General features: G+C 32.9%; 1 protein-coding gene across 1 annotated transcript; it reads right to left on the bottom strand.

Annotated features, from left to right (window-relative positions):
• Positions 1 to 11049: 11049 nt before the first annotated feature.
• On the bottom strand, positions 11050 to 13850 carry LOC113751908 (putative disease resistance RPP13-like protein 3). Its single transcript, XM_027296053.1, has one exon. It carries the CDS (start codon positions 13848 to 13850, stop codon positions 11145 to 11147), a length of 2706 nt encoding a protein of 901 aa, XP_027151854.1. The 3' UTR covers positions 11050 to 11144.
• Positions 13851 to 15362: the final 1512 nt, after the last annotated feature.

The following is a 15362-nucleotide window of genomic DNA, read 5'->3' as shown; positions in this document are numbered from 1 at the left end:
TGCGTGCTATGATTGAAAGGGTTGAACTATTTTTTCTGTTGTTGTTAGTTAGGAGTTAGGAGTGGTTAATAGATTTATTGAAAAAAATTCCATGTAGCCTCTAAATTTTTATTTTAGTTCTTTTTTTAAAAAAAGCTTTTAAACTTAGATTTGCTTTAAACCGATAAGAATAGTTTTTTCTTTTAAATTTACCTTTTTGATAAGTTGTCATGGCAAACACTATCGAGAGAAAGCGTTTTATTACGAAGTTAGGTATATATAACAATATATCTTGGGATTTTATAGAATTATTGACTTTTATTTTTATAAACCATCAATCAATTTTCATAAGATTCGAAATAGATTAAACACTTTTTCTTCACAAAATTGGGAAGATAATCACTATAACAAAGTTCATCTTTCAAGTTCCAATTTGAGGTTATTAAACAAATTTTAAAAAATTTAGTGACAATCAGAAAATGGGATAATATTCCTTTTCTTTGATTATGACTTGAAAAAAGTTTGGTCCTGCTAATATATTCTAATACATTATGATAAGTAAAGAATTAACGTGTAAGATGGTTGATTAATATGTTGTACTCATACTCAAAGTCTAGGTTGTATTCTTACACATTTTAAATGCACAATAAAGCATTAAATGAGAATTTTGACTCTAATTTCAAACATGTACATTTATTCTCTTTATAGGTAGGATTGTAGAATGTATAAGATTCTAAAAACTTTTTATTTCTTAATAAGTTTATATTTGATGAAATCATATACAAGCAAAGGTAGATATATGCAATTTTAGCCAAAATAAAATTTATTTAAATAGAATGCTTGATTTCTAGCATTATACATAAAAGTAGAAGTCACTGGTACTAAATTTACTTTTTGACTAAAAATTAAAAAGAAGAATAATAATTGATTTAAGTTGATGGAATATTATACTTTAAATTTCCAAAATTACCAACGCATTTTCTTAGTTTATACTGTACTCACTAAATCATAAAGTTTTAATGATCTAACTATAATTGGGAAAATGACCTGTTTCATCTCTCACATTTCGCAAAAATATTCTTTTCGTCCCTCACTTTTAAAATGAAGCAAATTTGTCCCTGACATTTAAAAATTAAAGCTATTACATCCCTGAACCTAATTTTCAATTTGAATCAAACTATCCAATAACCTAGCAATAAATTTCGAAAAAAGAATTGATAGATCATTCGGTCAACTTCATCATATTCACATGACATTTATTAAACCAAAAAAATAAAAATTATAACATAAAGGCCATTCTTTGTCTTGGAATAGTAGAGTTCTTTTTTTTTTTTTATAAATCTTTTCATGCACCGTTGGTATATCCGCTTGCAAATCTAAATGTGTATCATAAATATAAAATTTGGTGCCGTCAGTGTATACAATGATAACGTAGAAAAGATTAATCTTTCTTTTTAATGTTATAATTTTTTATTTTTTCTTTGTAGGTTCATTAAATTTCATATGAATATCAAGTTGAGTTAACCAAGTGATCTACCAATTACACCCCCAAAATTTGTAATCAGGTTGATTGGTGGTTTGATTCAGATTGAAATTTAGATTCAGGGATGTAATAATTTCAGTTTTTAAATGTCAAGGACGAAATTGCTTCATTTTAAAAGTGAGGGACGAAAAGAATATTTTTATGAAATATGAAGGATGAAACCGATCATTTTCCCACTATAATTTTACAAATAGTGGTAATTCTACTAGGATTTGGATCAAAATTCTAAATTTGAATAGAACATACCACCAAAAGTTTTCTCCAATGATACCAATTTGCACTACCAATTGTTTATTCAACTTGCAACATGCATGGTTGCAATTGTTGTACAAGTCCACCCTTTTTACACCAAAGTGTAAATCCAGTTACAAGGGTGCAATCTCTTAGAGAACAAAATACATATTGAATGATTTGCATTTTGATCACCTATAGTTTAAAATTATTTAAACAATACCCCAACTAACAAGTAGTTATACTTTAACCAAAGAACTTTATAAATTTGGGGTTTGATATTACATCCTATCCTCTTAACAAATAATTTTATTCTAAAAAGTTCACATAACCCCGTTTGGAAGGTGAGTTTTTTGGGTGTTTGTTTAAAATTTTATTGTAACTTACTGTAAAAGTTTTTTAAAAAATTTTCGAAGTGTGTTTTTTTTTAATATTTTAAAGTGTATAGTTTAAAAACTTTGAAAAGTTTTTTGAGGTTACTGTAGCTAAAGTTTTTAAAAAACTTATAGCAAACAAATTTGGCAAAAAACTTGGCTTCCAAACAAGGCTCATACTATTATTGTAGAAAACTCTATGAGTAATAAATTCATTCCAATTACCTCTAAAGTCAATAGCACAGGCTCGATATATCTTTTGATGTCTGAATGCGGAATAGAGGTTCGAAGCCCATCTCTATGTGTCTATTGAATCCTTAAAACAATACAACAGTTTATGTTTGTTAAGAATAGAAAAATCCTTTTACATGTTTTCTATTGTATAGTCTAGAATTTTTTTAGTATAATTTTTCTTTTTTAATTAAATAAACTTGGGTCCCATTATTCCAAAAGTTAAATTCACATGTTTGTTTGATTCAAGGTTTACGAATAATCTTTCAGGCGGTCTTTCCTTATACTATACTGTAATTAGCTTAACGTGAATGATGATTTTTTTTTTTTCTGTTTAGGTTTTACCAAAGAAGAAGAAAGATGTAGGGGTTTAACTTTCGATGGGGCATAAGTAAGGATGGCAATAGGGGCGGGTGCCTGCAGGAATAGAAATGGGGCGGGGGCAAAATATTTCGCCCTGCCTTAAAACGGGGCGGGGGTGGGGAAACATACACCCGCTCTGTCCCCCGTATACAATATATATATATATATATATATATATATATATAATACAATCCTAAATTTTTCAAAGTTGCACCCTTACTTACAAGTACAACGTTAGTCAGTGTCAACGGCCGCCGCAACAACTGAAAAAATTTCTTGGACTATTGTTGATTTGTTTCTAATGCCCCCCCTCCAAGACTAAGTTATCCAATTCCAACCTATTTTGCTCCAAACCTTTTTTATTTCAATCGGTTCCCTTTCTCCGCACTGAATGTAACTTAACTTGTTATGCTTTATTTCCATCTTGACAGTTTTTTAATTTTATTTAACATTGTTTACAATTGTATTATTGTAAATTAACATTTATGATAAGTTGATTTCTTTCCCGCGGTCGCCTGCAAGGGAAACGGGGCGGGGGCGGGGCAGGGGACGGGGGGAGTTATTTGACAACGGAGCAGGGGGTGGAGGAAGGATCCCCCACCCCAACTCTGCCCCATTGCCATCCCTAGGCATAAGTTCATTTTCCTTCATTTTCTGTTTTCTCTTTTATAAACAACTTTCTTTTTTTTTTTTTGTAATTTCCTTTTGCTGCATATCTTTCCCTTTTACTTTTTCTCTCACCAACTCTCCATTTTCATCTCAATTTCCAAAAGTTTCTTATTTCCTTTTTCCTGACGACTTATTCTCTCTCGCAATTATGATGTATGGATATTCTTACTGTTAAATTGTATGTGCTGTATGCTTATATGGCTTGCATATTTTTTCTATGGTATATATGGTGCATGAATTGTAATTTTTGGATGTTTACAAAAACTTAAAGAACAGGAAAAATGATATATATTAATTGTTGCATAAGGGAGGGGAATGCAAGGGTGTGAAGCTGAAAGAGATTGTATAAGTTGGGATTGGGATTGGGATGGGTTTGACGTGGTGATGTATAGTTATTGTACTTCTTTCAAAATTTGGTGTATGCATAGAAACCAATTTTATTTGTCTAATAAAATGATGTACTTGAATAAAATTTAGGGAGAATTGGAGTTTTGGTCCCCAATTTATAACTCATGCATGAAACTAGTCCCCAATCTATTTCTAAAAATAAATGTGGCCCCCAATCTATCCAATTTTGCTTGAGAGTGGACAATTGACATGTTTTCTTCAATTTTACAGGAAACAGGTCAGATGAGAGTACGTGCAGGAACTTAAAATCCCATTTTCAATTTTTTAAACGTGGAAACACGTAAAAAATTATTTCAAGCTTTTTGGTTCCCCCCCCCCCCCCTTTATGAATCTAAGCCATTTTGAGAATTTACTATTGAAAAGTTAGCTAATGCAATTTTCTATCATTTTGTTGAGGGTTAAAGATACGTTAGATGAATTAACCTTTCACTTTAGTAGAATTCAAAATCAATTGCATGATTTGTATGAAGTTATTTCTTCTAAGGATATGCAAAATGACTCTAGTATGAATGATAGGGATGTTGTATATGAAAATGGATTGCATTTTGATGACAATGATGCATCTAATGCATGTTTCAATGAGAAAGTGTCCATTTCACAAGATAATATCCTTAGAACTAATGATGAACCTCAAGAGATGAATATTAATGATTCATATTTAACCCCTTGAGATGTGAACATTCCTTTGGTGAGTACTCAAATGATACACATTCAACGTAATATCTATGAATCACTTGAGATGGGCAAACCGCTTCCATCTCTCTTATCATTAGAGCATATGGCTTTTGTTATCAATCCATCATTTGTTGATCCACCACATCGTAAAATGGTAGATTGCTCATTAACAAACCTCCTTGAAAAAAGAGGTTATATAGTCAAGCTACTGACTATAAAAAAGTGCTTGTGGGAAGGCAACCCAACGATTTCCTGTTTTCAGTAGGTTTTAGTTGTTTGATTAGTGTTTTTTGTATGTTTTTGTAGATTGCAACAATAAGGGTTAATACAAATAATCTCATGTGCAAAAGTGTCTATATTGAGGCAAAAAGGAAGTTTTCATATTGATTTGATGCATTTCATGCATTTAAAGTGTTTCATGCTAGAGTTATATTAATGCATGATCTTGTGTATCAAGTGTATTTTATTGAGAAAAATGCATTTTCTACGTTAAAACTTGATTTCATACATGGAACATAAAAATAGTTGAAAACCTGGTGAGTGTGGAAACATGGCCAAGTAGAAAACTAGAGGAAAATTGCAGATCAAATTTCCTGCAGCAAATCTGGCTAGGGAATTTGGCCAAGTTCGGGCCGGATTTCTGGTCAGATTAGCAGGGGAGTAGAAAAAAAAAATTGTTTTGAGCCTCTGGCCAAAATTCGATCGGATTCTGGCGGGTCTTTGATTTTAGGAGGAATCTGTTCATGGATTCCTCACTCTTCCCTTCTTTCTTTCTCAACCCCACACACATACTCACACCTAAAACACACATTACTTACCAAAATTCCTCTTTTCATGATCAAATCTTCAAACTAATTTCACCAAAACACTCTTCTTATCCTCTAGAGAAGATTTCGTAGCTTAACTTCTTCAAAAATAAGCTCTAATTTGGATTCTAGCTTCACAAGACAAGAATTTCAATTTTTCTGAACCCTCCATTTGAGGCCAAATTGGAGTGAGATTTTAGTAATTTGCATCCCTAGTCATCAATCAATAAGTTTGAGGTAACAAATCTTTGCTAAACTTTGTCTTTTGATTATAGCCATTTGTGAATATTTCCTATTTTTTGGCACTTTCGAATTTCTTGTCTTTATGAAGTTTGGTAATTTTTTATTATACTTGTTCATGTTGTTGATGATTATTGATGATGAATAAATCATGAGTTGTGAATATTTTGTGAAGATTGGTGAATTTTAGCTAAATTTATGCTTAATTTGGATTGGTAAAAAAGTTGCATATTATATGGCTAATGTAGCATTTTAATTAGTTTTGTGGGATTTATGATATTCATTTGAGTAGTCTAGATTATCCAAATATATGAGAATATATATTTGTTGAATTATTAAGTAATTCTAGAAGTTGAGGTGAATTGAAAATGGCCTTAATGGACAAAATTCATAAATGCACTTATGATCTTTGTAGTTAAATGGTTTTTAGCATTTCATGAATTCTAAAAAAGGTCATTTATAATTTGATTTGGTGTGTTTGCATCCATTTGGAGAGTACTTTTGTATTTGAGGGGACTTGATCATTGACAACAAAATGTATAAATGGAACTTACTTTGTTCATGGTTATGAGCATATTTTGTGAAATTTGCTTAACTTTGCTTTGGATTCTCATGGATATACTTGTTTTGCGAAGTTAGCTAATTTCATATTTTTATTATCTTTGAACATTGTGTTGATTTACATGCTTGATCTCTTTCTCTTTTTTCCTTGATTTGCATGTTTACTTTTAAGAACTTATTTTATTTTGATTTTTCCATTTGAAGTGGTGCATTAATTGAACTCTCCTTTCTTTGTCAAATAAGGTTGAAAATTCATTACATGGCTATGGATTTAAATAGCGCAAGTTAATAAGGTGAGTATTATCTCTTACTCTTTATTTGTTTTTCTTTTTCATATTGAGGATAATGTGAAATTTAAGTGTGGGGGAGGAGAATAATTGGTTTGCTATTTTATGCCATGTGATGATATTTTTGTGGATTTAAATGCATTAGAAATGTTGGAATTGTGTTTTGAAAAATTGCCATAAGAAAAAATTTCTTGAAATTGGGTTTGTTGGCAGAGAGTTTTGTTTAGTTACAAGGGGAAATTCTGTCAAAATTTTTTCAAAATTTCACCGTGACAAAAAATTCTTCTAATTTTCGCAATTTTGTTTTAAAAGGGCTAACTTGATCCAACCTTAAGTGTTCTAATTCTTCCACTTGTTGAAACTTTATATGTATTTTGAAAAATTTAGTCCTCAGTTAACTTGGAAATGGTTATTATATAATTAGAATTTTTTTCATTTTAGAAAGTATATCTTGTAAAGTAGGGTGAATTATGCCTATAATTTTACATGTTTAACGAGATTTCCCTCTATTTATTCTTTTTTACTTTAAAAAAAAAAAGAAAAAAAGAAAAAAGAGAAAAAGTTTTTATTCTACTCCAATGGTTCTTGTACCAAGTAACTGGAGGTTGGCATTTACAAATATTAGCACTCGCATAAAAAGATGCTTGAATTAAGAGTATGCATAGTAATTTAAATAAGTGAAGTGTTGAGTAATCGGAGATCTTTACCTAAAAGTGTCGATCTTTGCGTCAAAGACATTTGCACTATTTGAGTAAGATTTTTATGAATAAACCCTCTTAATTGTGAAATTTGAGAAAAAGATTATTGTAGGAGAAGGATAATTATGAATTGACTATGTGATTTGCTTGTGAAAATTAGGTTAAGGTGACAGATTAAATTTAACTCCTTGAAATTAGAGAATAATTATATTTCCTTTATGAGTATTTAACATAAATTGAATGATTGTATAATGATTTTTTGCTGAGTTATGAGGAATTAAATTTGAAAAAGTGCATATAATGTTTTATCTCTTGAATCATTGTGGCTGATTATGTGTTGATTGCTTGAGGACAAGCAATAATTTAAGTATGGGGGAGTTGATAAGTAACTATTTTGTGCTATATTTGGATGATATTTAATATTACTTTTAGTCACTTTTGCACTATTATGAGAAGAAAATGGTCAATTTTTGTTAGAATTAGTTCTAAGTGCAATCCAATGCTTAAATGAGATATCTGTCCCTTTTACTTGCATATTTTTTATTATTTTTGTAGGAGTTGGAAATGGACTTCCTTTTTGACAAGAAATAAACTTACATTATGATGATTGAAGTCATAAAGTTGGCAAGGATGATGAGTTTCAAATGTGGTTCAAATCATTAGAAGAAAAAAATGAAGAAACTTATCAAAAATGAAAGTCGACTCGAATCCCTTCAAACAATCCGGCCAGTTTTTGAAGGGATTGTTAGGAGGGATTCGAGATAGAGAATATTGGCAAAACAGGGGACAAATTCGGCTGAAAATTGGAGGGATTTCTTGGAGGGATTCTAGTCAAACTTGACGGCTTGGGTTTTATGAGCAGATGAAGAATTTGATCTCATGTAACAAGGGTGATATCTCTTCTACTACCTTGTCTCTTTTATTGGATTTTATGTTTAGTTATTAGAAAATTTTGGATTTGTGTTTCATTATATATTTCTAAAGTTTATGCCTTGGGTTTTGGTTGAACTTTCTATGATTGCATTGTGTTGATTTTTTGGCTATTTGACACTATTATTTTGAGCAAATTATTTAGCACTTTTGCTCGTCTAATCATGATTAACTGACCATTATTTATGATAATCTTAAGGTGTTAGATTTGTAATGATTATTGGAAATTAATACTAGTTCAAGATGTGTTAAACTTAGGGAGTACACTCATGAGAGTAGAGGTGTACGTTTGTGGGTTTAGTGATGTATTTCATGTAATTTCATAGAGATTCAATGAACTTGTAGCTAATTTTATAACCACGAGAGTAAATGTGGATTAGTTATAAGCATAGTTTTAAAGTGTAGTTCATTTATTACGAGAGTAGGTTTCACATGCTCGAGAAAATTACACTATAACTAGTCGAGATAGCAGTGTTCAATGATCCAAAAGTTACACTTACATGAGTAGTTAGAGATACCACATTCTAAGAAGTTTTCATTTGCTATTTTCTTGCATAGTTTAACTTAGTTTTATTTCCTTTAATTTGTTGATTGTCTAAATAATAGAGGAGTATTGGTAGGACTGGTAGTTGTCCATTCTTTCCTATGGGTTCGACCCTTAATACCCTATATTCAATCACAACTTGTATACTTGCAGAAAATCGTATGTGATGTATTTAGGATTTTATACGCTAGACTATTGTTAGCATTAGAAATTAAGAAAACTGCCAAAACAATTGCTATGTATTTCTATAAAATTTCCCATTTTATAAAACAATTGTCACTTTTGCCTTGTGATCAGCTGTACATGCACAATCCGTTTTCATCTTTTTTGTCTTGCTTTTTCTTTTTCTCCATGATTCCATTGCTATTCATCGAGATTCCTCAGCAAATGCAGAAAGCGCATTGCAAAGGACCAGTACAGAATTTTAAATTAACAAAATTTTATTTCCTACTACTTGCAACCCCAAACTTTTAGTTTCGTTTTGTATGGCCCTACAGTAAATTCTTGGAAGCCCTCAGAACTATCCCCTAATGCTTGAAAGAGAAAATAATAATAATAATAATAAGCAATTGAAAGTCATCATTCTTTGGGCATTTCTGCTTGGTTGAGAGTAAAATAACATTTAATCAGTTTTCCAGAAAATAATATTTGATCAGTTTTTCCAGAAGCGAGATTCCATTTTCTTGTTTCTTTTCTCCAAATTGAATATTCCCTCTCATTTTGTGAGGTGTGCACGTGAGATAAAAGTGTGTGAAAAAGATAAATAGGCAATTGAAAAATGTATTATGATAAAACCAAAATTTATTTTATTTTTTCAAATAATCACATAGGCAACCAAAACCGTTATACTCTGGATAAAAGCAAGTAGCTCTTCATCCTTTTGCACTTAAATCAAGTGAATGAGGGGCTACACCACCTTTGATAATTTTTCCTGAATAAGCTTAAAAAGATTTGGATTATTTTTTTTAATGACCAGGTAGAGTGTTTTTAAAGCTCTCTTGTGCACTAGGTCGAGGGTTCAAACCCCACCTACTGCATTACAAGAAAGCACTATGCTTCCTTTATTCTAAAAAATCCTGAGAAAAAAATATTTTGATTTTTTTTTTAGTTTAGTCTCTGCATCCCTTCTCTAGCTTAAGTTAGGGTTATTGTTAGACATACTCTTCTTTAAACTCCTAGATATCAAGGATTATAGACTTAAAAAGATGGTTATATATAATATGAACTCTCAAAAAATTTAACAAATAATGCGTATCTTTACACAAATAAAGGGTAAGTGACTCAAAATTAGGAGTCCACGCATTGTTGAACTAAAGATATTCTCCTATTTTGTAAGAAATATTTTTTTTGGAGCATTTTTGTAAGACCTAATAGTAAGGGAAACATGCAACACATATTTTTCTTCTTTTTGCACAAAATTCAGGGTCTTCCCACTTAAATTAATTACATGAATGATGATTTTGAGCAGGAAAAAAATATCAGTATTCCAATTTATTTTATCCAAAAGATTAAAAAAATAATTATTCTATAGTAAAAATCATATCTTGTAATTTGAACATTCCAAGAACCTTGGGGTCTTTCCTTATAAACTATGTAGAAGGGCACTTTCGTTAACTTGACTATTTTAATGGTTAATTTAATTAGTTGGACTGAAATAGGAGGCAAAGTGAAAACAAATTAACATTAGGCGGTAAACTGCAACTTTAACCAAACTCCAATTCTCCAATAGTTCACAAAAAATTAAATAAGTTTTTCTTTATAAGCAAAATTACGCTTTGCTTTTTCAAAGAAGTATACACATTTCCTTTAAGGCAGTACATGTTATAGAATCAACTAACTAGTAATCATGAAGAATTAAAAGGGAATGTCAAACTTAAAAACAGCGTACAATCTTGGAATATCCATTACACACGACATTTGTACTAATTTTTGTAAACCTGAAATTACTACGAAAACATGAAAAAAAAAATAACATTACATGTAAGAATTATTATAAACGTTTTCCCCTCAGTAATGCTTTTCCCTTCAATGTTTATCCCAAACAACTTGTTATTAGAATCAAACAAATACCTCTAGATATTTCATTGAATTAGACATTTCAAAATCCCAAGAGTTTACCATCAGGATTTTTGAGGCCTATTAAAGGCATGAATTTTTTTTTTTTAATTTCTACTTGTATTAATATGATATATGCAATGTAAATTGATAGAGAGACAAATCCTATAAGGTACAGATGTAGGCACTGTTTAGTTACCCAAAAAATCATTCCTTGCTTTTTTGAAATGTGAGATTTCAAATAATTAAAAAAAAGGACTTAAAAAGCTTGTCGGTTGGGGCTAATTCCTTTGTCGGTTGGCCTCAATTATGTGACGAAAATAAAGAGTGAAATTATGGCAAAGCAAGTATGTTGAATTGGGGAAAATAAAAGTTATGTTGAATTAGAAACATTCTTTTATTTATTTAATTTGATAAAAAACTGGAAATAATTTTATTAATTACTACTCTGAAATTCAGCATACAGTGCAACATAAGGTGGAACAGGAGCCCCTTAATGGAGAGGATAAATAAGAGAGAGTACAAAGGTCGAAATACACATTCAAGACATTTATGCATAACCTTCCATTCTACGCCGCAAATAAACATATGATCTTCGTTTCTTCTGCGAGATGGTGGAGTCAAATATTCTGAGGTTAGGAACACTGGATACCATGTCCGCATCAAGCCTACTGATGAAATCTTCTTGCATGTCCACAAGCTCAAGCGTATCAAGAGTAGATATGTGCTTCAGCTCTTCCGGCAACTTCTCTAAATTGCGGCAGTCCCTGATTCTCAGGCACTGGAGCTGTGGCAATGCAGCTTTGTCCACCATTACTTCATCCAAATCACGTAAGAGGTCGAGCTCAAGGAATTTCAATTGGTGAAATCCATGCCTAGAAATGACTAGCTGTGGCCCCCCATACGCATCTTTCATTTCGAGGAACGATAGCTGTCCCAACTTCTCTAGTATTGGCATTGGGTCATTCATGAGATCTGTGTATTTCAAAGACAAGCGAGAGAGATTTGGAGGGAAATCAGGAGGCAGCATTCTCAAACCCACCCCATATAGCTTAAGCTCTGTTACATGATGGAGCTTAGAAAGTCCCGCTAGAGATGGCCACTGGTATCTTCCTCGAGCACGGTAAAGACGTAACATCTTTAGACTTCCAACCTCAGATAAATGCATGCAGAGTTTGTCTATCTCTGACTTGTCATCTACTACAATCCCCAGTTTCTGAAGACTTGTCAAAGTCATCATGTTATTGTGCATGATGTGATCAAAGCGTATGCCTAATAGAGTCTGGAGATTCTTCAATCCTTCAATCTTAAGAGGCACATTACATTTTATATCAGATGCATATAGATGCCGTAAACTTTCAAGCTTCCAAATGAAATTTGAGACTATCACTGGATGAAGGTTCCGTATGTCAAGAGTTTGTAGGCATCGCAAGCAACCGACGGAATGAGGGAGCCTACTAATGGATGTCTCTAATAAACTGAGGTACCTCAGAAGCCTGACTTCACCAATTTCTTTTGGCAAATTATACGGCATCTTAACATTCTCAAGGTCTAGTGTCCTAAGCTTTCTGAAACTTTTGAAGCTAAGACTAATGTCTTCCCTGTCAAAACGGACATTGAAAAACAGTAGAGACCGGAGAGGAGGGGTCGAAGTCCAAAAATAATTTTTATCCCGAGGAAGAATATGAACAGCGAGGTACCTGGATATTTTATCATATCTGGTGTCGTGGATTTGAAAAAAATTTTCATCCTCTGCCTTTCTGATTGCAAGCTCTCGCAACAAATCATGGACTCTACAGCTTTTAATCCTCTCATCAACAGTCATTTCCGCCACCTGAACCATATTTCTGCTAAAAAGTTGTTCCAGATCATGTGCTGCAATTTCCTCCAAATTTTCTGCATCTCTTTTCTGCATTATTCCCTCTGCAGCCCACATATGGATAAACTTTCGCACAGAAATCATGTAGTCTTCGGGAAACAACCCCAAATATAGAAAGCAAAATTTCAGATTGGGAGGAAGGTCTGCATAACTTAATTCCAGAATTGCTGATACTCCACTCTGGTTCCTTGATAGGTTTGTGTTGAAGCTGTTGAGAACTTTCTCCCATTCACTCTTCAACCTTTTCTTTGTCAGTAGCAGCCCACCTACAACTGTGATGGCCAGTGGCAGACCAGCACATCTCCTTGCAATCTCTCTCCCCACTTCTTCCAAATCCAGAGGACACCAAGCATTATCCCCATGGCCTAAGGCCTTTCTAAGGAACAACTGCCAGCTATCTTCCTGCCCCAAAGTTTTCAAATCATATGGGATGCTCAGAGCATCTGCGTGTAAGGGAACACCCCTGTTGCGACTTGTAATTAGCAGTCTACTTGATGTATTAACATCAGGAAAGGCCCTAGCAAGACAATCCCACGCTTCTTCCTTCCATACATCATCAAGTACCACAAGATAGCATTTATCTTGTAGATCTTGATAGAGCCTTCGTTCCAAGTCCTGCTCGTCCATCTTTTCCAACATCTCAAGTAGCTTGTTATCCACTGTATTCAATTGCTTTATGATTGATCTCAGCATCTCTTTGTGACCGTAGCTTGAAGAGACGCAGAGCCAAGCACGGCAATTGAATCTTTCCCTGAGATCAGCATGGTTATAAACTTTTTTGGCTAGAGTTGTCTTACCAGCTCCTCCCATGCCGACGATTGAAACCACACGGCGGTTTTTGTCCTGTTTCAGAAGTTCTGCCACCAGGAATTTTGTAATCTCCTCGAAGCCCACTATATCCTTGTCCTCGCTAAAAGGAGAGGTTCGGCGAAGGCGCCGAAACTCCTCTCCCCGTGAACTCATTCCCTCTTCGAGATTTCTGATACCAAACTTTTCGCGTCTATCAGCTATGTCATTGAGCCTCATCTGTAAAGATTCAGTCTCTTTACCTATCTTGTAGAGGTTTACAATTTTCAAGGGATAATACGTCAATTTGGTGACGAGTCCCTTGTTCTTTGTCAAGAACTCAACTTTGCCAGCAAAGATCTCAATGACATCCTCCGCATCGTAGGCAGCAGCTCTGATTAAAGAAACCCAGTTTCGGATCCTCGCATCTTCATCTTGCCTCTGTTCTGCATCTTTCAGGAAGCACCGCATCCACTCCAGATCATTTCCAAGTCTTTCAACTTGTCGTCGAACATCTTTTAGGAAAACAGATTTTTTATGCAGCAGATCAACGGTTCTCCCAATGACAAGAGAGATGACAGAGTCAACCATTTTGATTAAAGCCTCAACAAGCTGTTGTTTTTACTGATCTCAGAAGAAGAGAGGTTGGATTCTCGTGGTTCATTTTCTCTGCTCAGTTTTATCCTTATTTCATTGACTTGTACAGGGGCAATTATTCCAGTCAAAAACCAATGTGGCTATGCATTTTGCCATTATCACTGAAAACCAAACCAAATGAATTCTAGGAATCTTTGGGCCAAATTTGTGCTTCCAAAACCCCGGAGGAGGAAAATAGAATCACTTTTAAAATGAACCACGAGAATGTGTCTATGCCTTAAAAATCTAAAATTCAGCCCAATCAAAAAAAGGAATAACAAAAAAAATAATTTCAGGTATGAGAAGATTTATTCATTTCAAAAGTACCCATCAACTATAATACTAATTAGATTAAATATTTGATCTAAATTGTTAATTCACTTATGGGGCCATTACTAAACATGATCAACCAAAAAATTTTCATCATCCATAATAAAAAAATAACAACTTCCAAAATTTAACAAAACAAAAAATTTTGCCCAATACCTTAAAATTCTTGTTGTCACCACAATTATAAGAAAAATTAGCCCAACCAGGATCTCGTTATATTTGATTCTTTTATTTATCAAGTACATAAATTGAAAAAAAAAAGATGCCTAGTATGGGATCCATTTTTAGATGCCAAATTAGGCTTTATTTTTTACATTTCAAATTATGGTTAATTTAGTTTGTAAAAGGCTTAATTATTTCTCATATCTAAATCCTTTAATTTATCAAGTGATTTCTTTTATTTGTGGAGTGTATAAATTAGAAAAGATACACATTTTTTTTAGATGGCAAATTAATTAACTTTTACAATCCAAATTATGGTTAATGTAGTTAGCAATCATTTAACTCTTTTTCTTCACATATATGTGTAAAATATCCTAAATTATAAGGATAATAGATTCATTTGACCATTAATGATGTAAGCATTGGATCTTAAATGATTGACAGGTGAGATAAGTAAAATTTCTAAAACCTTAGTATAGGAGAGTGAAAATGTTAAAAACCTTAGGGAGGTTTCTGAAATTATCCCTTTGTCCAAAATCTCTCTATATTTAGTTTATTTTTGGTACTCTAGCGGGAGATTTGTTGAGCGTGAAAGTCAGAGTTTGACCGGTCTAGCTTATGGACCCCAGTTTGTCGGGTGAAAACGCTGGCCAACTTGATAAGAATGTACAAAATAAGGAAAAGAGGTGCCCAATAAAGTCCTCGAAGGTGAAGACTCTGAGCAAACCAATGGCTCGGTCAAAACTAGTGTCCGCACGCCGTTGTGCTGCTGCTTTATACACTTGCAATCTATATACCTTTGTTATCAGCGACTGTGCTTGTTTAACGCATAACAAGCGTTCTTATTACACACTGTTAGTGAAATAATAAAAATAGGCTGATACACTATAGAGAAGAGTAAATACAACCTAGAAAGAAAGTAATGATCGAAAATAACAATAATAACAATCCGAGGCTTGTGAGCACAATTTCCTT

This window comes from Coffea eugenioides, chromosome 11 (genome assembly GCF_003713205.1).
Source record: "Coffea eugenioides isolate CCC68of chromosome 11, Ceug_1.0, whole genome shotgun sequence".
NCBI classification, from domain to species: domain Eukaryota; kingdom Viridiplantae; phylum Streptophyta; class Magnoliopsida; order Gentianales; family Rubiaceae; genus Coffea; species Coffea eugenioides.
Note: the sequence above shows the minus strand (reverse complement) of the source record. Positions and strands in the feature narration are given on the sequence as shown.

Bases quoted from the DNA above. Each gene is read 5' to 3' on its own strand.
- LOC113751908 (XM_027296053.1), bottom strand. From the start codon at position 13,850: ATGGTTGACTCTGTCATCTCTCTTGTCATTGGGAGAACCGTTGATCTG.